General features: G+C 40.8%; 2 protein-coding genes across 31 annotated transcripts in view; one reads left to right on the plus strand and one right to left on the minus strand.

The window, feature by feature from the left end:
• Window positions 1–13,316, minus strand: part of Ubap2l (ubiquitin associated protein 2 like) — a 49,357-nt gene extending 36,041 nt beyond the window's left edge. For 14 of the 29 annotated variants that reach the window (XM_074047999.1, XM_074047998.1, XM_074047991.1 and 11 more), the window contains exons 1-5: window positions 13,171–13,276; window positions 8,954–9,083; window positions 7,033–7,110; window positions 5,925–6,035; window positions 267–468 (exon numbers count right to left, since the gene is read on the minus strand). In XM_074047999.1, the coding sequence (XP_073904100.1) occupies window positions 267–468; window positions 5,925–6,035; window positions 7,033–7,110; window positions 8,954–9,043 (481 nt within the window). In that variant the 5' untranslated portion in view covers window positions 9,044–9,083; window positions 13,171–13,276. Of the gene's footprint in view, window positions 1–266; window positions 469–5,924; window positions 6,036–7,032; window positions 7,111–8,953; window positions 9,090–13,170 lie in introns of those variants that run through there. The other 15 variants (XM_020166241.2, XM_074047997.1, XM_074048000.1 and 12 more) reach the window with 3 other exon arrangements.
• A 243-nt stretch (window positions 13,317–13,559) lies between these two features.
• On the plus strand, window positions 13,560–25,316 carry C11H1orf43 (chromosome 11 C1orf43 homolog). Of its 2 annotated transcripts, XM_020166246.2 has the most exons (7): window positions 13,560–13,862; window positions 14,240–14,341; window positions 19,554–19,671; window positions 19,878–19,931; window positions 21,345–21,511; window positions 21,597–21,655; window positions 24,397–25,316. In XM_020166246.2, the coding sequence occupies exons 1-7, from the start codon at window positions 13,797–13,799 to the stop codon at window positions 24,590–24,592; spliced, it is 762 nt and encodes a 253-aa protein (XP_020021835.1). In that variant the 5' UTR covers window positions 13,560–13,796; the 3' UTR covers window positions 24,593–25,316. The 2 variants fall into 2 exon arrangements, with proteins under 2 accessions (XP_020021835.1, XP_020021837.1); XM_020166248.2 differs by lacking the exon at window positions 14,240–14,341 and having other exon boundaries at window positions 13,561–13,862.
• Window positions 25,317–25,362: the final 46 nt, after the last annotated feature.

Consider the following 25,362-nt stretch of genomic DNA (forward strand, 5'->3'; position numbering starts at 1 on the left):
TATAAATGCTATGCAATATAGTGCTAAGGAGACAAAATAATACGTGCTGGAAGGATGGGACACAAAGGCTACTCAGGGAATATTGATAAGCCACAGAGGGCTATACAAATGAATGCAGAGCAATTTTATGCCAAATTAGTAGCCACTGCTAGAAAAGAGTACATGCAAGAGATGCCAAAGTCTCAAAGAAAAACAAAAAGGTGTATGACACCTGGGTCCTGCGTAGCAGGTCCCTGACATATCCCTGCAGTTTAGACATTACTGACCCACAGCTGATTTTGATAAAGCCCCATGCATACACTCTCGTCCACGGCTGGCACCTCTCCCCCGTCTTGGTGGCCCACCGCGTCGCCGACTATAGTCTCTGTCTCTGTCTCGATTTTCTTTTCCTTCCTCATTAGATTCCGTCTGGCCACTGTCCTTCTGTCCTGAGACTCCTTTCTTCTTCCCGACCATCTCCCAGGAATGCTAAAGGAAGGTAGAGCACTCATATCTAATCAATACAGACTTTAATAAGGACACTAAAGACAAAATTTGAGAAAACTGATTTTTTTTTCAACCATTTTCTCAGCATCTACATTTAAGACACCCATTAATTTACTTCTGTTTGGAATAAACAGGCAAAAATGTGAAATCAAATTTTATACCTATCTCTGCCAAAATTAAAGAGATTTTCCTTGGTGTGTATGTTTGTTTAGACATTAGGTCTTGCTTTATTGCCCAGGTCTCAAACTCACAATCCAACTACCTCAGCTCAGAGTAGCTGGGATTATGGATGCTCCCTACTGTGCCTGGCTAAATTAAAAAGGGCTGGCCATGGTAGAGCGTCTGCCTAGCAAGTCTGAGGCCCTGAGTACAAACTACAAAAAAAAAAAACAAAACTTTCTGTACGGGAAGTATGTTGTAAGTAATGAACTACAGAAACAATCTTTATCTACTTCATTCACTCAGTGTATCAAAGAATCTAGTAACTGGCCCCTGTTAAGTACCTGCCCCAATCTGAAAAAAAAAAAAATTTTGCTCTCTTTGGATTCAACATTTTACATTCTTATTCATACCAAATAAAAAATAACACTGTAAGTTTCTGTTACCTATAAATTCAGAATGAATGAGCAGCATTTAGCCATAGGCCTTATTCTCTGATCAAACCACACACACACACACACACACACACACACACACACACACACACACACACACACACACACACACACACACAGGTATTTCATTTAAAAGACCAAACAATAGACACAGGCTTGACCCTGAATCATATATATTATGGGAAGTCTTCCATCCAGGTTCTACCCACTGTCTTTTCTCCCTATACATTGGGTGTTGAACTCAGGACCTCACACAAACTAAGGAGGCACTCTACCACTTGAGTCACTCTGCCAGTATCTCCCTATACTTCTTAAACTGATATAATCCAATTTAATTTTCCCAAAGAAAATACATCCTTATGCCATTTAACAATAGGAATACGTTCTGAGAAATATACCATAAGGCAAACATTGTAGTGTTACTTACACAAACCTACGTGGGATAGCCTACTACACTTTAAGTTTACTTAGCCTATTACTGGTTCACCATCAGATATTCTGTTTTTGACCAAAATGTTATTATGGATTTCCTAACTACACATATCTATGCTACATTCTAAATTGTAGGAGGGAAAATTTATAAGGAAAATAAGCTATAAATACCATTGGAAAACACTCTTCAGTAAGATGAACTACATAAAGTTTTAAAAACATGCATATATAGGGTTGGGAGTATAGCTCAGTGGTACAGCACTTGTTTAATAAGTACAGTGCCCCAAGTTTAATCACCAACACCACAAAACAAAAAATGCATTTATTGAGTCCCTGTACAAAGCAAAGTTCCAGAACAAATACCAAGACTATTAGACCTTCACTATCTTAGATACCATTTAACAACAACTATAGCCCTGGTGCTAATCAACAGCTATCTAATGTCTAGTAACTTGCAATATATGAACCCAGATCAGATGTAGTGGCTCAAGCCTACAATCCTAACCTACAACCCTAGCCACTTGGGAGGTTGAGATCAGGAGGATTGCAGTTCAAGGCCTGCCATGGCAAAAAGTGACTCCATTTCAACCAATGCCTTAGTGTGGTGGCACATGCCTGTCATCCACTTGGGGAAGCACATATTGGATGATTCCAGTCCAGGCAGGATGGGGTATAAAGTGAGACCCAATCTCAAAAACAACCAATGCAAAAAGGACTGGAGGACTGGCTCAAGTGATAGAGCACTTGCCTAGCAATCATGAGTCCCTGAGTTCAACTCCTAGTACCACAAAAAGAATAGAATATGAACCCAGTATTCCGTAACATGAAATTTTTATTAATGTTCTTAGGATAAGTAAGTTATATAGTTTTATGAAAGAATTTCTCTTGAAAGAAAGCATACTGAAGTCTTTAAGAAGTGTTATGTCTATAACTTACTTCCAGATAATTCCAAGTGCCCATCAATAGATAAATGGATAAATAAAAAGTGGTATACACATTCAATGAAATATTATTTGGCCTTAAAACAGAATGAAATTCTGACCTATACCACAATATGAATGAATACTGAAAATATCATGTTAAGTGAAATAAGTTGGGACACAGGAGGACAAATACTGTATTGATATCACCTATATGAGATATTTAAAATAGGCAAATGCACATAAAGAGAAAATAGAGGTTACTAGGGGATGACCACTAAGTTCTGGAAATAGTGCTGATGGCTGCCTGTATTGGGAATGTACATGCTGTCACTGAACTAAACATTTAAAAACGGTTAAAATGTGGAATGCTTGCATAGCAAGCATTAGGCCCTCAGATCAATTTCCAGTGTACTTCTCCCCATGCAAAAAAAAAATTTAAGTCAAGCCAAGTGTAATGGTGCATTTCTGTAATCCCAGCTACTCAGAAGGATCCCAAGTTTGAAAGCAGTCCAAAAAAAGTTAGCAAGACCCTATCTCAAACACAAAACACAAAAAAGGGTTGGGGCTATGGCTCAAGTGGTAGAGCATGTGAGAGCCCTATGTTCAATCCCCAGTACCTCAAAGAAAAAAAAAAGTGAATTTAGGGCTGGAGATATATAGCTCAACAGTACACAGCCCCCCCATACTTAGCATGCAGGAAGCCCTGGGTTCAATTTCTAGCATCCCCTACAAAAAAAAGTAAAATTATGATAAAAGCTTTATCAATATATGCTAAGGAACGTACAATAAATCATTTAATTAAAGTAGTAATACAGAAACTTTTCAAAAAATATTGTTGGCAGTATGAGAATTGGAACTCAGGACCTCACATTTGCTAAGCAAGTGCTCTACCACTTCAGCCATGCTTCTAGCCCCAATACAGCAATTTTATAAAAAACTTTAAGAGCCAGATGCAGGTGGCTCATGACTATAATCCTAGCTAGCTGGGAGGGTGAGATCAGGAAGACTGTGGATCAAAGGCAGCCCAAGCAAATAGTGAGACCTTGTCTACAAATAACCAAAGTAAAGTGGACCAGAGGCATGGCTAAAGCACAACTACTTTGCAAGCTGAGTCCCTAAACTCAAACTGTAGTCCCACAAAAAAAAAAAAAAAAAAAAAAAAAATCAACCTAGAGCTCAGCAGTTTCTTGCCACCCACTCTTCTAACCCAAGTTGGTCTGTCACTTGATGCTCAGAGCAGCTTCAATTGATAGGTCATAATAACCCTATAGCTAAATCTGCACCAGGAACCCTGGAAACTAGACTAAAAACAGCTTTTTGAATTTATGCTAATTTCAAAACCTGGCAAGTCTAAGGAGACTGTCACCTTTCTCCTTCCCCTGAGTGTATATTAGCTGCTGGCACTAGATGGCTTCTTTAAGTAAAAGAGAAGTACGATGATCTTCCTTAGACACTTCACCTTTTCTGATAGAATCTCACCTACCCAAACACATTCAACAGTTTTAACAGCTGACTTTTGCTTCCCATTAGTTTTCACTAGTAGCTTTACTTGTGCCATAAGCCTGTATTATTTAGCCTATTTCCCTTTTTGATATTGTGGAAGGTCAGACTTATAGTACTAGACAGAAAACAGAGGTGAAACAAAAATGTGGCTTGTGCAAAAAAAAAAATAAAGACTTTTTAAAAAGCATGAAGTCCCACATCTTCCTCCACATGAAAAAAATTTTGAGACAATTATTATGGAGTAAACGCCAAATGAACAAAAAGCACTGTTGTGTTGTTTATGCAGGCAGTGAATTTTCAAATAAGGTCAATAATAAGAAATTTAATTTTCTTAAGAAAAAAAATCTACCCATTGAAGTCCAATGCTTGCCTAGAATACACAAGGTCCTGTGTTCTTTTTCTAGCACCACACAAAAAAGTCTCCAAATATTATTTCCTATTATCTCAAAGAATCTAACAAACCTCCAGTATTTAGCTGAGGTGACTTTCTTACTTGAAAATAAAATTCTTGCCAGGCACTGGTGGCTCAGGCTAACTCAGGAGGATTGTGCTTCAAAGCCAGTATGGAAAATAACGAAATCCTATCTCGAAAATACTCAACCCCAAAAAGGTCTGGAGGAGTGGCTCAAGAAATAGAGTACCTGCCTAGCAAGCATGAAGTCCTGAGTTCAAATTCCAGTACTACAAAAAGAAAAAAAAAAAGAGGAAAAGAAAGTTCTTTCAGACACTGATGGCTCATGCCTGTAATTGTAGCTACTTGGGAGGGTGAGTTCAGGAGGATCGTGGTTTGGGGCCAGCCCAGACAAATAGTTCGAGACCCCCATATTCAAATTAACCAGAGCAAAATGGAGTACAGGTGTGGCTCAAGCAGTAGTGTGCCTGCTTTCCAAGTGCAAAGCCCTGAGTTCAAACCCCAGTCCTACCAAAAAAAAAAAAAACAGTGAGACCCCCCCCCACCATCTCCAAAAAAATAACCAGAGCAAAATGGGCTAAAGGTGTGCCTCAAGGAGTAATGTCTGCTTTGCAAGTAAGAAGCACTAAGTCTAAACCCCAGTTAATTCTCATTAAGTAGAAAGAAATGAAAACAAGCTGTCTAAATTTCAGCGCAAGCAAGGTATCCTCTTATTGGTTCCACGGTTGACAGGCTGTAAAGCTTGTTTCATTGCTACCTCAACAGAATTAAGTTAAGGCAATGAAACAGTATTGTGTAATGGAAAGGTGACATTGATGAAAATGGGAATGTTTGGAATCCAAAAATGAAGTAGTTTGTGACTTTCTTCAACAGCAACGGGAAAAAAAAGATGAGGAGAAATCTTCAGTGATTATTAACTAGGGCTTATCAAGGAGCACCTCTAATTTAGACTAGTTCAAGCCTTAAAAACAGCCAGGTGCTCGTGGCTCAAGCCTCAGGAGGCAGAGATCAGGAGGATCAAGGTTCGAAGCCAGCCGAGGCAAATGGTTCTAAAGACCCTATTTCGAAAATACACAACACAGAAAAAAAAGGGGGGGGAGGGGCCTCAAGGTGAAGGACCTGAGCTCAAGCCCCAGTACAACCAAAAAAAAAAAGTCATTAACCTAGAATCAATAATTTATTCCAGACAAATAAGAGACTGATTTCACCTGTTTTCTCCGATAACCATCATTCCCATGAGGAGACTGTATTACATATAAATTGTAAACATCTGCAACCTGCAGGAAACAATCTCCAAGAATTTTCTCTCCTCTCTTTCGAGAATAAAGCATGCTGGTTTATGATGATTTAGCCCAAAGGTGTGGCTGAAGCAATACAGTGCCTGCTCAAGCATCAAGCTCTGAGTTAAACCCAATCCCACCAAAAATTTAAAACACAAAACAAAATTTAAGATGACTTACCACACTACTAGTGTGGTAAACACTACTAGATTTCAAATACTACTAGATTCCCAACCCAGGACCCACATTCAAAAACACTTTATTAGCACTCTACCGTGTCTGGGTTTCCTTCCAGCAGAACATTGATGGCTCTGTTGACATCTCCATTGCAGTCATGTAAAGCAATCACACATTCATCCTGGTTCTTGCCTGTAATGTCAATCAACTGAAAGAGAAAAATCAGCAACCATCATGAAGAAGCTTGCACTCCACACAAACAGAAATTAGAAGGGAAGAAACACCAACCAAGTTTGAAAATAAAACAGGCTTAAAAAGCAAAACTTAGCCAGGTGTGGGTGGCTCACACCTGTAATTCTAGCTACTCAAGAGGCAAGAGATCAGAAAGATCGAGGTTCAAGGCCAGTCCCTGGCAAAAAGTTCACAAGGCCCTATCTCAAAAAGAACCATCACTAAAAAAGGGCTGGGCCAGACACCAGTGGCTAACACCCGTAATCCTAGCTACTCAGGAGGCAAAGATCAAGAGGATCATGGTTTGAAGACAGCCCGGGCAAACTGTTCACAAAACCCTATCTTGGAAAAAACCCAACGCAAAAAAAGTGCTGGTGGAGTGGCCCTGAGTTCAAACCTCAGTACCAAGGGAAAAAAAAAAAAAAGACAAGAAAGCAAAACATGTAAAATTTTGTAATTCTAATTCCAAAAGCAAAGTATTAACACCTGTAGTTTAGGAATGGGGTCAAAAGTATTTACAAAGCAATCAATTAAGCATCAAATGGAAAATCAAAGCCTGGAACACACGGGTTTTAGCATACCATCAGTTTCCACATTCCCTAGATCCCAAACTGCTCAAAGTTACTGTAACATGGCATCAACAACAAGGGCTGAAGACACATCTTAATAGTAGAGTCCAAGTTCAGCCTGCACAAAGCCCTGGGTTCAGTCACCACGCATACACACAGGCACTGACGAAGACATTCGATAAAGTCAGAATTAAGATTAAAATCTCTATGAACAAGGTATCTATCTAAAGAGGTACAATAAATCAGACAATTAAAGCATTTAATTATTAGTCTAACATATATTTCAGGGCAATTATTTCAAAACATATAGTAGAAAGTATCCTGGTTGGGTATCCATGGTATCTAATCATGCTTTAATTCTGATTTCTTTTCCCCAAGCTTTCAGTAAATTAGTGGTATACTCACTTGTTTCACCTTCTCCTCAAAGTCAGCATCATTATGGTCCGAAATCATCTGTGCAAGTCGAATTTGTTCTGCAGTGGCCTAGGAATTGAGAAGAGATCAAGAGGATCAAGGTTCAAGGCCAGCCTCGCCAAGTAATTCCTAAGACCTTATCTCAAAAAAGGGCTGGCGGAATGGCTCAAGTGGTACAGTACCTCCTAACAACCACGAGGCCCTGAGTTCAGACCCCAGTACCAAAAATAAAAGTTTAATCAAGCAGGATGCCAGAGGCTCTTGTCTGCAATCCTAGCTATGTGAGATGAGAACTGGAAGATCAAGGTTTGAGGCCAGCCAGAGAAATAGTCCTCAGCTCTAAAATAACCAGGGCTGGACTAGCAGAATGGTTCAAGTGGTAGAGCACATGTCTAGAAAGTGTGAGGCCCTGAATTCAAGCCCCAGTACTGCCAAAAAAATAAATAAAATACAAAATAACCAGTGTAAAATAAACTGGATGTGTGGACCAAGCAGGAGAGTGCCTGCTCTGCAAGCATAGAGCCCTGAGTACAAAACCTAGTCCCACCCCACCCCACCCCCCAAGAAAGTAAGTTTAATCAAGAGATAAGAGTTTAGAGAAATAAGAGGGACCTTAAGTAGTTAATCTCTACCCTCCCTACCACCCTAGTTTCTTTTTCTCCTGGTTAAAAATGACCAACCATTAAAGCACTGTTTAAGATGCTGAAGTTAACAAAAGGACAGAAATGGGACAAAGGTCTAAATATTTCAGTATATCAATCCCAAAAAGGGCAATGAGCTTTTTCACCATCCTCATAGTTAAAGGGGCTTTCATTTTGGAATTACAGCACCACTTTGAAACATATGCCTCTTAATTCATATTAATGTATTTGTAAGTTACAATGGGGCACGGTCAATTGGCAGAAACTTGTGTAGCAAGACAAGAACAATTCCAGTACCACCACCACCAAAAAAAAAAAAAAAAAAACCTCAAGTAGTATTGCATAATTGTGCACAAACCAAGTTTCTATTTCTTTAATTGCCAATGCTAACCTCTTATTCCAAGTACTGTAAGATTTAGCCCATATTTTCTAAGTATCCAATGTATATAAAGATACCAGAAATTGCCCCTGTTGAGATTAAGTACTAAAATTCTAATAGAATTTTATAATGGTACTTAAATTGGAAAATTCTACTGGAAAAATCACAAGTAATTCCTTCACACTGGGTACCAACACACACCAAACTAGTTATAGAACACAGATCACATCTAAATTAAACTTAATACCCAAGAGGTTAATTTATTCCTTAAGATCTAAAACTGAGCAATGCTCTAGGGTGTCTCATTTCTTAATTCTGAAGGAACACAGTGATGACTCCTGCTTCTCATGGGAGAGGAAAAATCAGGTAAGGCCTTAAGGATATCAGAGGCGAAATGGGACCAAAAGACAAATTCTGGAAGGAGGAAGGTGTCAAGATGAAGACTGGCTAGAAAGATGTCAAGGTAGGTCTAGGAAATGAGAAATGTATGTTGAAATAGCCCAGTCAATAGAAGGGAAATGCTATGTTACAAACACAACATACAGGACTCAAAAAGAAGCACTAAGCTTCATAATACACTACGGAACAAAAAAAGGAAACTGTGTTGTATCACTGAATGTAAAAAAAGAGCCAAGGACCAGGCAAGAATATGGACCAAAGCATAGAATGATGTATACAGATATATACATATATCTGTATACATATACATATTTTTTTTAAGGAATTTTTAAATTTTTTGGCAATACTGAGATTTGAACTCAGGATTTCATACTTGCAAAGCAGGTACTCTACCATTTGAGCCACACCTCCAATCCAAATGATGCTATACGGCATGGAAACCAGTATCAACCAGCAAAATTATCCATGGATCCATATCCCTTGGATTCTTTACCTGTGGCCGCTGCTTGTGCTGTGTCTGGTTTTGGTTTTGAGGTTGTTCCCAGTTTCCCCGGGCTCGGTTAGTGCCCACCGACGTCATCATTTACAGTATATACAAATAACAGTATTTACAAGGTAGGATACTGAAAATTGAAAAAGAGTTTAGATATTAAATATAGGCAAAATGTTTTTAACTTCTATCAGCACTTTCACCACCACATACTTTGCTTTCTTCAAAGAGAGGAGGAAGATACACTTATTCTTGAGACATTTCATTTGATAAATTCTTTAAGGAACTATAGCTATTAGTCCATTTTTATACAAGAAGAAATTATAGGGCTGAGGATGTACCTCAGTGGTAGAGCATTTGCACAGCATGCACAACACCCTGGACTAGAGCCCCAGCATTCCCTCCCCTCAAAAAATGCACAAAGCATGTGTGGTATTTTTTTAAAAAACAAATTAGGGGCATGATTTGGTTACTGTTATCTTTAAAGCAAGCAAAAGAATGGCAACAATCAAGTCTTCTATACAAGTCAAAGTATCTGAAGTCCTTTGATAAAAGGCCTGGAATAAATGCCTTTCCAGGAGCCAGGCCTTCTTGCATATTTGGGAGGCTGAGCTTGGAGGATAGTGAGTTTGAGGCCAGCCTGGGCTAAATAGCAAGACTGTCTATATTCCAAAGTATTTACAATACTGTAGGGGCTGGAGGCACAGCTCAGTCTAGGCCTTGGATTCATCCCTATGACCACCCCCCCCCCAATAAAAGCATAATAATTCAATCTACCTAAGAAAACAGCCTTACCTACCTCACAACTGTTTCACAAATGCATGTGACCTCCACTACTTAGGAAAGGACAAGTTCAAGTTTCATGTCTTAGCATGCTATAGGGTTTTTGTTTTGTTGTGATTTTAAACAACAGCCTTCAACAGGGCATGTATTAGCCCTAGTGACTGTCCAGAATCTGTTTCCTGGATAATTCCAACATACTGCTTTTACAGCTGCTTCTGTTGGTTTCATTGACATTTACAAATAACCAGAATTTTAATTACCCTTCTCCACTCACCTTAATATACAAGGAATCCCAAATTTGTCCCCAACCAAACACATCTATCACCAAGTTTTATTTGGAAGGGCATCTAGGAAATAATTTTAAACTTGAGACATTAAGGTCTGCAGGATTGTTTCAAGTCTTTAAAGAGACACAGACCACAAACAGCTTTCCCAAAACTAGAAGAGTTTTTGTTAAGAGACTTCTACCAAGCAAAGATTCTACTGAATTCAAGTTCCCTTCATTCATACTGTTTTATAATGCAATCTCAGCTGCTGCATTTAGTAAACAAAGAAAACATTCATCATGTGGTAAAATGCTCAAAATAAAAGGTTACTTTGCATTGCTTTATTCCCTTCACAAGAAAATAAATTTTTATGTATTTTTTCATTAATGCAACATTATACAGGGTAATTCTAGACTGCCCAGAAAGCACTGCTAGATTTTGAAGCAGGGAAGGTTCTAAAGAAATATGTAAGGATTAACTATTAGGGAAGCGAATTTCACCTGTTTCTTGGATGACACAGAGAAAGCTGACTTTCCTGTGGATAAATTCTTCACCACCAAGTTGTGTCAATAGGTTGCATAGGTCTTTTTTGATGTGGTCATTAAGAATGAAGAATTCTACTACATTCTCTATCGCCAACAAAGATCTTTTTAACGCAGCTTCAGTGCTAATTTTTAACCATTACCTCTTCCCCCTCTATATGCACGTACACACAAAGGCCTGTAAACATCTCAAGCTAGTACAGGGTTATTTGCTACACAATAGTCCATTTTCCCAGGCTGGCATCTTAGACAAATTTCAATAATTTAAAACATACAAATGTTGTTTAACCGACCACCCCATGGATCCAAATCAACAAAGGAAAAAAGTTAAAACTACAAGAAAACAATTGTGTTTTAAAATTGGTTGCAAGATGAAGTTTCTAACACAAAATAGTCATTCTCAACCCACTCTTGTAACTTAAAAATCCTAACTGCTTTCTACTCCACATGTAGTATCAATTTTTGAAAATGAGTTATACCACAAATATAAGCTGAAGGAAGAGATGTATGAACCACTGCACGTACCTATCTAATCGGATAAAAGTATATTAGAAAGACATAATTAGCCAGAAAAGAAAAAAATCCTCCTGATCACTTCTGCTGTTAATTTCCACTTCCCTGTGAAATGTGTGACTAAAGAATTTTACCACCTCAGTAATAACAATACTGAGCGACAGGTCAAAAGTAAGTGATCTGGGATAGATCACTTGAGGGCACAGAATTAGTAGTTTTTTAGTAACAAGCAGAGACAAATACCCAAGAGTTATCACAGTGGAGGTGAGGCGTATTGTTACCCTTTCTGAGAAAATAAAAATACTTAAGGGAAGTGGGATGAGAAGTAATGAAGACCAAAAGAATACTGCAGGAGCAAATACAAGTTTCAACAGAGGAGTGCCCTTAATTGTATTTTGACAACCAGCTCCTTAAAAAAATAGCCAGAGAAAATTTACTGAAAAAAATAAATAACAAGTATTTATTGAGTATCTACTATGTGTCCAATACTTCAGGAAATACAAAAACATTATGACTTGGTTGCTGCCCTCAGGGAGCTTACAATCTAATTGAAGAAACAATTCAGAAACTCTGAAGCTGAACTGGGATGGGTAAGACTTGCTACCTCTGCAACAGAGCAACTAATTTCCCTAGATGCTTTGTTGAAATGACCTCCGTGTCCCCTGCCCCACCAGCTCGAATCACGTAAGAGGCCTTCCCAGTTAGAACACACTTAGCAAGGAGGGATTTTAAAAAATGAAAAAGCAAAAGAGTACATTTTAGGCCTTTCATCATTAATTTACATGGCAGCAATACTTCCCATTCACAATCATTGGGATAATCTCATCTTTAAAGACAATGGTGTAGGATCTCAAAGCAGTTTTATTAACCCATACAGAGCCAAAATGTTTCAATTCTCTAGTAATGCTGGTTGTCACCGACTCCATCACCTCCCAGCAAGTCACATCAGATTATTCCCAAAGCAGGATATGGGGAGATTGAAGATGGATGAAGACAAAAAAAAAAAAAAACAAACTCTTCGTTTAATAATCACGTGAGTCAAAGGCAAAAACGTTAATAACAAAAAGCGTTACTGTGGTGTTTTTCTTTCCACAACATCCTACACAAGAGGTGGCTACATTTCAAGAAAAGGAGCAATCTCTTGTGTCACACCAATTCGCACAGCAATTTAGGGGCTGTCCACAAGGTGAAGGACCTGAAGAAATTTGGAATTCCTGTCCCATTGTAAGAGTGAATAAATACCCCAGTAATCTAGTGACGTCCTTTAGGCGTAATACACCCGTATGGGGCCTCCATGTCCAGCTTCCCAAATAACATAATTGTTTGAGGTGCACAAACTACACGACAGAAGGCTAAAAACAGCAGCAAAAATATATCCCAAGAGCTGGGCCGGTAAGAAAGAAGGGTTACAAGATGAGGTGACAAAGAGGCTGGAAAGGAAGAGGGGACGCTAGCCCACGCGCGGAGGATGCAAGGCTCACCCCCCTCCGCGCCACATCAGAAGCCCACGGGGCCAATCGCCTCTCCACCTCCCACCCGGAACAAATTAATCCTCCGCACTCCAAACTGAGGGCCACATGGGGTTGTTTGGGGCAGCTCCACCCCATCGCCCTCCCCCCCCCCCACGCCACCCCCAAACCAGGCCGGATCCGGATCAGAGGCCCGCAGAGGGTTGGAAAGGGAGGAGGCCCTCTCCTCTACAGGCACCGGCCACGGTAGACACAGAGCCCCACCTCAAGCAAGGCCCAGGCCTCGCTCGCCCGCTCGCGCTCTTTCTCACTCTCCCCCTTCAAGCTTCTAGCCGCATGGCCCCCCCCCCCCCGTCAGGCTGTCCCAAGCCCCGCCCCGGCCACGCTCCCAAATCGAGGCCCCGGCTCTGGCGCGGCCCACTAGGCCTCGAACCCAACCATAAACAAAACCTCCGGCGGCCGACTCGGGGGGGTGGGGGGGAGAGAGGGGGCGCCAGGGCTCGCATGACTACAAGGTGGGGGTATACAGCGGGGAAACACACGGCGCGGGTGGGGGCCTACCGAGGGAGGGGGATACGGCGGGGGTAGGGGAGAAAGGAGGGAGGGTAAAAGGGGGATCGCGGATTTAAAGGGGCCGCGGACAATACCCGGCCCCGCCGCGCTGCCGCTGCCGCCGCCGCCGCCGCCAACGCCGCTGCGCTCCCAACTTTACCTCAGTCTCCTCCACACTGACACCCCGGGCCGCGCCGCCCCAGTCACGTGATATAAGATTCCCTCCTCCCCACCCCCTCCCTCCTTTTCCCTCTCGCGCTCGCTCTCGCGCCTTCCCCCTCCCACTTGCCTTCTTGCGTTCCCCAGCACGTGACGCGAAAGGGGACGTGCACGCCAGCGTGCGCGCGCCGCCACGCCACGAAACACCGCACTTGGGCTCCGCGCGTCAGCCCGCCCCGTCTGCGATGGCCCCGCCTCCATCACGTGACTCACCAAGGTCTCCGCTTCCTCCTACTGGCGAAGTTCCGCATCTCCGCACTCGCTCCCAGGTGCCATTGCTTGTCTGGGTCACGTGTCGGGGGAAGCGGGAAGGCGTCGTTCTGTTTTCTTTGCTCTCCTCCCTCCCCCACAACCGCCATGTTTTCAGGCCGGGTCTTGCTTAGTTTTCCCCCGTAAGGAAATGGCCGGGGCGCTCCAGGGAACTCAAGCGCCGTGGCTTCTGCTGGGCTAACGAGGCAGGGCGGCGGGAAAAAACGAGCAGTTCCGCGCGGAGAGAGAAGTCATGGCGTCTAGCAGTAACTGGCTGTCCGGGGTGAATGTCGTGCTGGTGATGGCCTACGGGAGCCTGGTGAGGAGAACGCCCCCCGCCCCATTCCTGCCGTCGCGTCTGACCCAGTCGAAACCCTCTTGAGCCATTCCCTGTCTTCGTTCTCCACCCCCCCCTTCGTTCTCCCACCTGCCCTTTTTCTGGGCTTTTGATTCCTGTCCCAAGAATATCTGCGAGCTTAAGTCATAAACCCAGAACCTGTCCCTGGCTGAGAACCTTACCTCTAAATTCCAGGGCAGAGATCTCATTCCTCCCCGCTACTGGTTTTCCTAGATGCACGCCTATCCTTGACAGTTTACCCCAAGTTTTACCCCGAAGCATTCCATCCCTGAGAGCCCGGATCTGGCATGGGTTTTTTTTTATTATTAAAAGTTTCAATTTCTCATCTTTTTGGACAGGTATTTGTACTGCTATTTATTTTTGTGAAGAGGCAAATCATGCGCTTTGCAATGAAATCTAGAAGGGGACCTCATGTCCCTGTGGGACACAATGCCCCCAAGGTAGGTCCTTAGGGCCCGAAGTAAACCTGGTTCTCCAGATGTTTTAGGGACAAGAATGAGATTTCCTGTGTCTTTTTTTAAAAATTACTTTAATTCACGTTTCTTTTTTCATTTGCCTTCCTAGTTAGTTACCTTATAAATTGAACTATAATGTCAGCTTTGAGATTTGGCTCTCTTTGGTTCACAGTGAAACTTAAAGGTTTTACATCTACAGAATGAAGTTGAAATTACCAACTCTGCTGTACAATGTTTTCCAGTTCATTTTAAATTAGCCAGTGTTTCTTGTTTGCTTTAAGATAATGTGGTTAACTCCAGAGCTGTAAGAAGTGTTGCCTTTGCAAAACTAGATTTTAGAGCCCATTGGGCTTGCCTAAGCATGCATGAGGCTCTGGGTTTATCCTAAGCATGCATGAGGCTCTGGGTTTATCCTCAGCACTGCAAAAAAAAAAAGTGTTATTACTCATCTAGTTCCACCATTCATGTTCACAAGCCTAGGAAATGGTAGCAACTTACAGGAGGACATTTAGAAAACCAATAACCTAATGGTCTCTTACCTTTGTCTATACCCTTCTTTAGGTGATTGCTTTCCTTTCTTGGCTTTGAGAAAAGAACAGGTGGAATTTCATTTCTATCCCAAACCCATTTTCCTACATTTTATACTTAAATATTCAATTGCTTACCCCAAATTTCTACTTAGATTTCTTTTTTGGTACTAAGGTTTGAACTGAGAGCTTCATGACTGCTAGGCAGGTGCTCTATCACTTGAGCCATGCCCCCAGCCCTTTTTTACTTTAGTTATGTTTTTGCCTGGGCCCACCTTGAACTGTAATCCTCTTTTCTACAGCCAGGAGCACAAGCATGAGCTACCACAACCGGCCCTCTACTTAGATTTCTAATTCACATCTCAAACCTAACATTAAATCAGAACCCTTGTTATCGCACTGACACCTCATCATGCTTCTTCATTCTTCACTTCTCAATAAAAGCATCTGCTGCCCTTTGCTGCTCTCTCCCAGTCACTGAGATCCAGCTCCACTAGTAGAATTCCAGACCTTTGCACATCCTGTTAACTGTATCTTCACTTAGAGAGCTAATTTGTTCTTTAGATCTTAGCTTAAACTGTTAACTCCTCAAAAGAGGAATGCCCATTACCTATTTTAAGGTAGATCTCTTGACTGGAGGCATAGCTCAAGTGTAGAATGTAAGGTCCTGAGTTCAATCTGCGGTACCACACAAAAAAAGTAGATCTCTTTATGGTCTCACAGTACCCTGATTTTTTTTTTTCCTTCATAGCATCTGCCATAATTTTTCTTACGCTTGTCTAGTGTTTAAAACATGCTGCTTCTTCCACTAGACTATAATTTTTAAGAATGCAAGCCCTTGGGCTGGTGCAGTGGTTCAAGTAGTAGAACACTTGCCTAGCAAGTATGAAGCCCTGATTTCAAACCTTGGTACCGCCTAAATAAAAACAAACAAGAATGCAAGCGCTTGGGCTGGGGATATAGCTCGGTAGTAGAACGTATGCCTGGCGTGTGTAAGGCCTTGAGTTCAATCCTTTTCAAAAAAGCAGGTATCAGGCCATTTTTTCTCATCATTTTAAAGCCAGGGCTTTACATAGTAGGTACTTAATTGGTTGAGAGCTAGAGCTAGTACATGATTTCCTCTACTCTTGGAGCAGTGTGCTTTTTTTTTTTTTTTTTTTTTTTTTTTGGGTGGTACTGGGGTTTGAACTCGAGGCCTCATACTTTCACTCTACCACTTGAGCCACTCTGCCAGCCTCAGTCCTCTTGATACTTTGTGTAAAGGCTCAAGGATGTCATAGCCTGAAACTTCAACAGTGCTCCTTCAACTTTTTTCATGAGAGGGGAACATAGGGTGGTTTTCTAGCATATCGTGAGCCAATTAAAATGTTAGATATTTTAGAAGCTTCCAATCTATATGAAGTCAAGATTCCTTTTTTTTTTTTTTTAAACAAAAAGTCTCATGTAAGTTGGTAAACTACTATGGAAAATAATTGGACAATATCTAATAAAATTGTACTTATATATATCTGATCCATGGTCCAGAAGTTCTATTCTTACCATATAAACATACAGAAAATATTGCTCGTATATACTAGAGAACATTTACAAGAATATTCATAGGAGTGTTGTTCATAATATCTTTAAAATTTAACTCAGAAGTCCAATACAAAATGGATATATGGGCTGGGCACCGATAGCTTACGCCTGTAATCCTAGTTTCTCAGGAGGCAGAGATGGGAGGATCACAGTTCGAAGCCAGCCCAGGCAAATAGTACTTGAGACCCTATCTTGAAAAAATGGTGGAATGACTTGAGGTGTAGGCCCAGTACAACAAAAAATAAATAAAATAAAATGAATATATAGTGATGTATACTTATTATGGACTATTACAAAAAATGAAAATAAACTGAAGGTAAAAACATGAATACAAATTAGTCTCCAAAATATTTTGGATAAAAAAAAAGTTATAGATGGAATGCCTGCCTAGCAAGCCCAAGGCCCTAAGTTCAAACCCCAGTACCACCAAAAAAAAAAAAAAAAGAACAGTTCTAAGTTTCTCAAAAACATGCCAAGTGAAAAAAAAAAAAAACAAAGCCATTCACAACAGAGTATGTACCATTGTATTTAGATGAGGTCCTAGAACACAGTACTAGAGAAGAGGTAACATGTCTGGGCAAAGATGGGCTGCGAAGGTATGAGGAGACAATTTAGGGTGGTGGAAGTACTATTTACTTGATTGAGATGCAGGTCAAAATTCATCTATACACTTAAAATACGTTTTATTATATATGTTCATCACCAGTAAAGATTTATTTAAAAAAAAAACACAGCTGAGGTATAGGTGGTAGAACACTTGTCTAATTTGTGAAGCCCTGGGTTTGATCCCCAATACCACAAAAGTAAAATAACTTTTTAAAAATTTAAGTTGAAGAAGCATTCATAAAGTGTTTTTCCATTTGTATAAAGTTCAAAACTTGACAAAGCTAAACTTACTGTTTGCGGTGACACATAGGAAAACAGTGAAATAAGAGGACTGTTGACAAATTAAGGTTCAGGGTGGTAGACATTCAAGCAGGGATGGATACATAAGACTTAAAGTCATTGGTACTGTTCCATTTCTTAGAGCTTGTTTGGAGGTTCTAGCAGGGAAGCACAGCTACTCATATACCCTTGACTGAAGAACAGTCCTCCTCTATTGGGGATGGCTGTCCTCTTCGACCGAGCACACAGCCTCGGGAGGAACGCACATGGAGCAGTGAGGGAGGAAGGGGACACCCGCCTAGCCAGCCAGATCAGCCGAATCAACCCTGGCGATCAATGGGGTGACAGATGTTGCAGCCAGATCGCCCTCACATCCATCTTAAACTGAATATTAATTAGATGCAGGTGTTCATCTTAATCTTCATTTAAAATGTACAATATGTGCTGTTTATATTCTGGGTGTGATATAGTTACGTTGATTGAGGGCATACGTCAAGTGGTAAAGAGTGTTTGCTTAGCAAGTGTGAGGCCCTGAATTCAGTCCCCAGTACTGCAAAAACAAAGTTACAACAAAAACAAAATCTCCTGGGGTTCTGACAACCCTCTTAGGTAAGATGGATGTAGAACTAATAATAATAATGAATAAGTGAGGAGTGGCACATTTAGTATTTTTTTTAAGTTTTTTAGGGCTCGAGAAGTGGCTCAAGCAGTAAGAGCACATGCCTAGCAAGCATGAGGCCATGAGTTCAAACCCCAGTACCAGCGAAATACTATGTTTTAGATTTTCTAAAATATCAATGAGGCATGCACTTTATTTTGTAGTACTGGGGATCGAACCCGTGGTCTCGCACTTAGGCAAGCACTCTTACCACTTGAGCCAAGCCCCAGTCAGCCCTCTTTTAATTTTTAATGTGGTCTGTACAAGTCCTGTGATATACTGAGTGGGATAGTCCCCAAACATTTACAGACTATACAGACCTCTTTTACTTGATAGAGTGGGGGGAGGGGGGCAGTACTGGGATTTGAATGCAGGGCCTCACACTTAACCAGACAGGTGCTTTACCACTTGAGTCACTCCTCCAGTCCTTTTGGTGGTTTTTGGTTTTTGTGGTACTGGGGCTTGAACTCAGGGCCTACACCTTGAGCCACTCCACCAGCCCTTTTTTATGATGGGGTTTTTCGAGATAGGGTCTTGCAAACTATTTGCCCGAGCTGGCTTGGGATGGCGATCCTCCTGATCTCTGCTAGGATTACAGGCGTGAGCCACCGGTGCCCAGCATTATGTTGAGTATTTTTGAGGTAGGGTCTCACAAACTGTTTTGCCCAGGCTGGCCCCGATCTTCTGGATCTCTATCTCCAACTAGCTAGGATTACAGACATGAGCCATCAGCTCCTGACTTCCTCATAGATTTTTTTAGAGTAGATTATGGCTTCCAGTTGTCCATTTTACCCAACTCAGGAAGTTCTTTGTAACAACTAACCAAGATTCTTCTAAGTCCAACTTAAAATCAGAAATAATATTAGCTGAGTTTGAGGGTGCATACTGTAATCCCAGAACTTGGGAAATTGGAGGCAGGAGGATTCCAAGCTTAAAATTAGTCTGAACTACATAATTCTAGACCAGCTTGAACTATATAATGGAATTCTGTCTCAAAGAAAATAAAAAACAAAAAGAAAAATAGTATTAGCTGGGGGTATGACTCAAGCTAGCATGAGCAAGACCTTTTTTTTCCCCAGCAGTGGGAGAAAAAAAAATATTGATTGAGCCAGGTGCTAGTGGGCTCATACCTGTAATCCTAGCTACTTAGGAGTCTGAGATCGAGAGGATCATGGTTTGAGACCAGCCCAAGCAAATAGTTCACAAGACCCCATCTTTAAAAACCAGAGCAAAATAGGCTAGAGGTGTAGCTCAAGTGGTAGGGTGCCTGTTTTGCAAGATACAGAGCCACGAGTTCAAACCCCAGTCCCACCAAAAATAATGTAAGAGATTGAAGGAATTCTGCCAAGTTAAAATACCTAGCTTATAGAGTTGTATAGCTTGGAGAGGTTATTAGAGAACCCAAGTCCATTCTTTCCTAAATTCTTGCATCTTACCTGACAGTTTCATTAGCTACACAAGCATTTTCTTATTTGTTCACTGCCCATTTCCAGATTAGTGGGAACAGTACAGAGTAAATTATTGTGTATTTTTTTCTCTACATGGGCAGGATCTGAAAGAAGAGATTGATATTCGACTTTCCAGGGTTCAGGATATCAAGTATGAACCCCAGCTCCTTGCAGATGATGATACAAGACTGCTACAGCTGGAAACCCAGGAAAATCAAAGTATGTAGCAAGCTTTTGGAGGATGTTTCAGTGAGGAGTTCCACAAGCTCAGAATTCCTTTGCTTACAGAGTTAGCAGCTGCCAACAAAAGCCGCAGTTATTGCCCATCTGGATCTATGCCAGATGCAGGGAGGCAGTTTATTAGTATACTGGAGTTTGGGGTATATTCTGAGGGTTACTGCTGAGATTAGTGTCTTTTTTAACAGGTTGCTACAACTATCTGTACAGGATGAAAGCTCTGGATGCCATCCGTGCCTCTGGTAAGGGCTAACTGACAGAGTCCATTTTAGGATCCTGAAAAAAACCACATAGGAACAGAGTAGGATTTATTCCTTTGTGTACATCCCTGGCTTGTAGGAATTTCCTAGAGTTTTGAGAGTACTGGGTTACTGTTTTGCCTAAGGAAATTGTACAGGCAGGTTATTTTTTTGCCAAAGAGTGGGGAGTGGGGGGGTTGTTCCTGTTCTTGGTTTGTTTTTTTGTCCATACTAGGGGTTCAACTCAGACCTTATGCTTGCTAAACAGAAACTCGCACCCTCACAAAAAATGGCTGGCATAGTAGATAAAGTTTGTGGAGTGCTTCCCTAGCCAGAGTGAGGCCTACTTCAAAGTCCAGTACCAGAAAGAAAAAAAAAAAGACTCTTATTTTGAAAATAACATTTTTAACATTGCTTGGTTACTAACTTTTTTTTTACTTCAGATATAGTTTTCACTATGAATCCAATTTGGTGTTCAATTCAAGTTCTCTTGCCTAAGCCTACTGATTTCTTTGATACCATGGCAGCTATATAATCTTACATTTTCTTTCTTTTTACAAATTGCTGACCCAGTGTCTCAAATTTATTTTGTCTTTTCATTCTCTAAGAATGTATTATTCTCTGTTAATGATATTATATAAGTTTTAAGATCAAATAAAAATGAAAAGTTCAAAAAGTTTTATAAATAAATAAACAGAAACTCGCTATTTGAGCCACTCAACAGCCCCTTTTCTGTGTGTTTTGATTACTTCTCAGATAGGGTCTCACTTTATGCCCAGGCCGATCTTGAACTTGCAATCCTCCTTCCTCAGCTGCCTAGGTGCTGGGATTACAGGCACCACACCTGGCATTTGTTTTCTGTTTTTAAGATTTATTTATTTTTGGTGATACTAAGGATGTGAACTTGGGCTTACTAAGCAGGCACTATACCTCTTGAGCTACTCCACCAGCCCTTTTTTGTGTTGGTTATTTTTAAGATAGGGCCTCTCAAACTGTTTGCCAGGACTGGTTTGGAACCATGATCCTCCTGATCTCTGCCTCCTAAGTAGCTAAGATTACAGGCTTGAGCTGCTGATGCCCTGCTTATTTTTAAGGTTCTAATTTTTTTCACATTTCATGACCACTTGTCATATATGCTCTGTCTCTTACACAACAGTTTATATCTTAAAGCCAGAAGGGTAAATAGTACAGTAAAAAATATGTTGACACTATCTTGTATCATTGGTATAACTTAGAGTTGTGTTGCTACCCCTTAAATTACCACTTGTGCTTAGCTGTATCACCCTGGTCTTCAGTCTTAGAATTTACCTACAGCTTACCTCACTCATTTCATTAGAACTATTTCTAAGTTTGGGAAATAAACTAGAAAAACTGAAGACTGGGAAAAGGGATATCATTGTGCTATTATCTTCTCAGAGATCCCATTTCATGCTGAGGGCCGTCACCCCCGATCCTTAATGGGCAAGAATTTCCGCTCCTACTTGTTAGATCTGCGAAACACTACGACTCCATTCAAGGGTGTGCGCAAGGCCCTCATTGATACCCTGCTGGATGGCTATGAGACAGCCCGCTATGGGACAGGGGTAAGCTATATAGCCAGTTTTTCCTTCAAGAATCTAAAGAATGTGCCAAATTAGAGGTCTTAACTTTTCCTTTCTCTTTCCTAAGGTTTTTGGCCAGAATGAATACCTGCGCTATCAGGAAGCCCTAAGTGAGCTGGCTACTGTGTGAGTTTGGAGGGGAACATGTCAAAGGGGTCTGGTTAGAGAAAAACAGAAGGTAGGCTGAGGTAGGCGGATCACAATTTTCAGGACAGCCCTAGCTATGTAGCAAGATCCACAAACAAATTAAAAAGAGAATACAAAAGTGCTGGACTATTCTTGTAGTGAAATGACCATAAAGCAATATTAACAAATCCATTACACTGTAAGAACTGCCTCTTGCCCACATTAGAAAACAGATGCTACAAGGACAGAAGGTTCTACTTTGCATCTTTATCTTGTTTTATCCAGCCCAATGTCAAAATTGGTGTAGCCTCGCAAAAGAAATTTCTTCAACACATAGGGAGGCCTTTTATTCTAGGGCCCTCCTTTTTATGTCTTGGTCTAATAAAAGTAAGAGATATAAGGTGGGCACCGGTGGCTCATGCCTATAATCCTAGCTACTCAGGAGGCAGAGATCAGGAGGATCACAGTTCAAAACCAGCCTGGGCAAATAGTTTGGGAGACCCTATCTCGAAAAAACCCTTTACAAAAAAGTGGTGGAGTGGCTCAAGGTGTAGGCCCTGAGTTCAAACCCCAGTACCACAAACAAATAAATAAATAAATAAATACAATTAAAGCATAACAAGGCATCACTGGAGAGTCAGCTTTTGAGCATTTTTATAGGAAAGAAATTGTGACTTGTTTAGGAATGTTTTAAATATGTATTAAACATAGTTTCATTATGTTATTTATACAGATTTTCTTATGGTAGTGCTTGGGTTTGAACTCAGGACCTTGGGTTTCCTAGGTAAGTGCTCTTCCACATGAGCCACTCCATCAGCCCTTTTTTGGTTGAGTATTTTTTGAGATACAGTCTCATAAACTATTTGCCTAGTCCACTTTGACCCAAAAGCATCCAGCTTACACAAATCTTAACATGAAAGTGGTGTGAAAAAGGAAGATCAATCAAGAATTAAAAATTAGCCGGGCACCGGTTCCTCATGCCTATAATCCTAGCTACTCAGGAGGCAGGAAACACAAGGATCAAAGTTTGAATCCAGTCTGGGCAAATAGTTCTTGAGACACTATCTCGAAAAAACCCTTCACTAAAAAAGGGCTGGTGGAGTGGCTCAAGATGTAGGCCCTCAGTTCAAGCCCCAGTACCACAACAACAAAGTATTAAGAATTAGTCCTGTCTCCGAAAAAAATAGTTTCCAGCCATGAAAAGAGCACATTTGTATTTGTAGTGTGTTCATTATGACTTTCTCAAGAGATCAGGTATGCATCCTATCTTTTCTCTTTGCCTAAAAATGATCTACCTTGTTAAAGACAAAAGGTCCTAACAAAAACTTTTACTTATAGTAGTAATGGAAATGAACACAGTAGAGATGCTAGAAAAGAGCATTTGTTCTAGAAATTGGACAGGAAATATGTTCAGAACACCTTTGAAAGATAAATACTGATTCCACGTGCATGAAAATTAGATGGTCAAACCAAGAGACAGAAAATGGAATGGTGCATCCATGGGCCTGGAGAAAGGCGGAAATAAGTTGTTAAATAGGCATAAACAATTCAGTTTTACATGATGAAAAGCATTCTGAACATTGGTTGTACAACAGTGTAAATATTTTTACCACTATTGAAATACACATTTTAAAATGGTTGCTGTGCACTAGTGGCTCACGTCTATAATCCTAGCTACTCAGGAGGCAGTGATCAGGAGGGTCCTAGTTCAATGCCAGTCCAGGCAAATTGTCAGAAAACCCTATCACAAAAAAATTGGGCTGGTGGAGTGACTCAAGGTAAAGGCCCTGAGTTCAAGCCCCAATACTGCAAAAAATAAATAAAGTAAGATAAAATGATTAAGATGAGTTGGGTGCTGGTGGCCTACGTTTGTAATCCTAGCTACTGGGGAGGCTGAGATCTGGAGGATCATCGTTTGAGGCCAGCCCAGGCAAATAGTTTGTGAGACCCCCCCCACCTCCAAAATAACCAGAGCAAAATGGACTAGAGGTTGTGACTCAAGCTGTAGAGCTCCTGCTTTGCAAATGTGAAGCCCTGAGTTCATACCCCAGTCCCACAAAAAATAATGAAGTAAATAATAATGGTTAAGACAGTACATTTTAAGGTTTTTTGTTTTTGTTTTTTTTCTTGTTTCTAGAAAAATTCAGTGAGTATAGTGGGAAGAGTATATGCTTTGAAATCTGACACACTTAGGTTTGAATCCCCAGTCTGTCATTTACTAGCTTTGTGACCTCATTAAAATTAATTATTGGACCCTCAGTTTCCTAACCTGCAAAACTGGATGATAAAGAATAACAAAACAAAACAAAAAAGACTGGATAATAACACAATACAGGGGTTTAGTAACTTAGATACTGATAAATCACCAAGTATTCTGCCCTAACATGTAAGTACCCAGTATCTGCTTCTGTTCTTTTTTGTTGGGACTTTTTTTGTTTTGTTTTGTTTTTTGTGATCGGGTTTTTCAAGATAGGGTCTCATAAACTATTTGCCTGGGCTGGCTTTGAACTACAGTCCTCTTGATCTCTGCCTCGAGTAGTTAGGATTACAGGCATGAGCCACCAAGGCGCCTGGCTTCTCTGCTATTTCTAAGTTATCAGGTGAGATTTTTAGTAACTAGTTTATAAGATAGGTCAGAGGTCATTTGAGGCTGCATTTGTGGGATGAGATTAGCCCTAGATAGTATTCTGCTAGTCTTCATTCCGTCCATGACCCTTTCCTCTTTTTTTTCTTTTTTTTAGGGTCAAAGCACGAATTGGAAGCTCTCAGCGACAGCACCAGTCAGCAGCCAAAGACCTAACTCAGTCCCCTGAAATCTCTCCAACAACCATCCAGGTCACATACCTTCCCTCCAGTCAGAAGAGTAAACGTGCCAAGCACTTCCTCGAATTGAAGAGCTTTAAGGACAACTATAACACGTTGGAGAGTACTCTGTGATGGGGCTAAAGGACTCTGACTGCAGATTGAGCCAGAGATGCTTGCTGGACAGGCTTCAGGACCGCTGCAGACCCAAACTATCAGCCAAAGTCCCTTGTATCCAGAGTTCTTAGGGCTTAAACCTGAAGGGTTATTTCTCAACCCTTATGGGCATTTTCAGAACATCAGCCAAGACTTAGTTTTTTCCCCATTAGCACATTTTTCTGGATTTAAATTCAGAAGTCATTCTGAATATTTGTCAAAACTTCCTTAAAAATCTTCACTTACTTTTGGTTGTAGTTCACCTGCCCTGTTGCAGGTTATTTAATCCCAAAGGTGGGAGGTAAGGTGAGGTGTCTTCTATGTCTACCCCCAATGTATTCAATTGAAAGGGAACTCTTTGGGTTTAGGGTGTCTTAGAGTTGATTGGTGGAAAAGGCAGTACTAGGGAAGGAGTGGTGAGGAAATGGGTGGTACATGGAACAATTTACCCTGATGCTGCACTTAAACCAGGATGTCTGGAAACACTAACAACTTTCCTCAAGTGCAAGAATCAGCCCTTCCATCTTCATTCAGTACTCTGTTGTGAATAAATTAAAAGGGAATGTCCTGACACCTGGCATAATCTATTCCAAGATAGGAGACAATGTGAAGAAATGGTTTCCCCTAATAAGCCAGTGTATTAATCAACTTTATAAATTATTTAATAAAATGAACTATTAAAAAATAAAGAATATGAGTCCTTCCTTTGTATTGGTCTTTTAATCAAAGAGGCATATAAGTTTTCTGCA

This window comes from Castor canadensis, chromosome 11 (assembly GCF_047511655.1).
Source record: "Castor canadensis chromosome 11, mCasCan1.hap1v2, whole genome shotgun sequence".
NCBI classification, from domain to species: domain Eukaryota; kingdom Metazoa; phylum Chordata; class Mammalia; order Rodentia; family Castoridae; genus Castor; species Castor canadensis.

What these genes read in the sequence shown, in the direction of transcription:
- C11H1orf43 (XM_020166246.2), top strand. Translation starts at nt 13,797, where the DNA reads ATGGCGTCTAGCAGTAACTGGCTGTCCGGGGTGAATGTCGTGCTGGTG. An exon ending in TGATGGCCTACGGGAGCCTG is followed by an intron (nt 13,863 to 14,239) that starts GTGAGGAGAACG and finishes CTTTTTGGACAG; the next exon opens with GTATTTGTACTGCTATTTAT. An exon ending in GGAAACCCAGGAAAATCAAA is followed by an intron (nt 19,672 to 19,877) that starts GTATGTAGCAAG and finishes CTTTTTTAACAG; the next exon opens with GTTGCTACAACTATCTGTAC.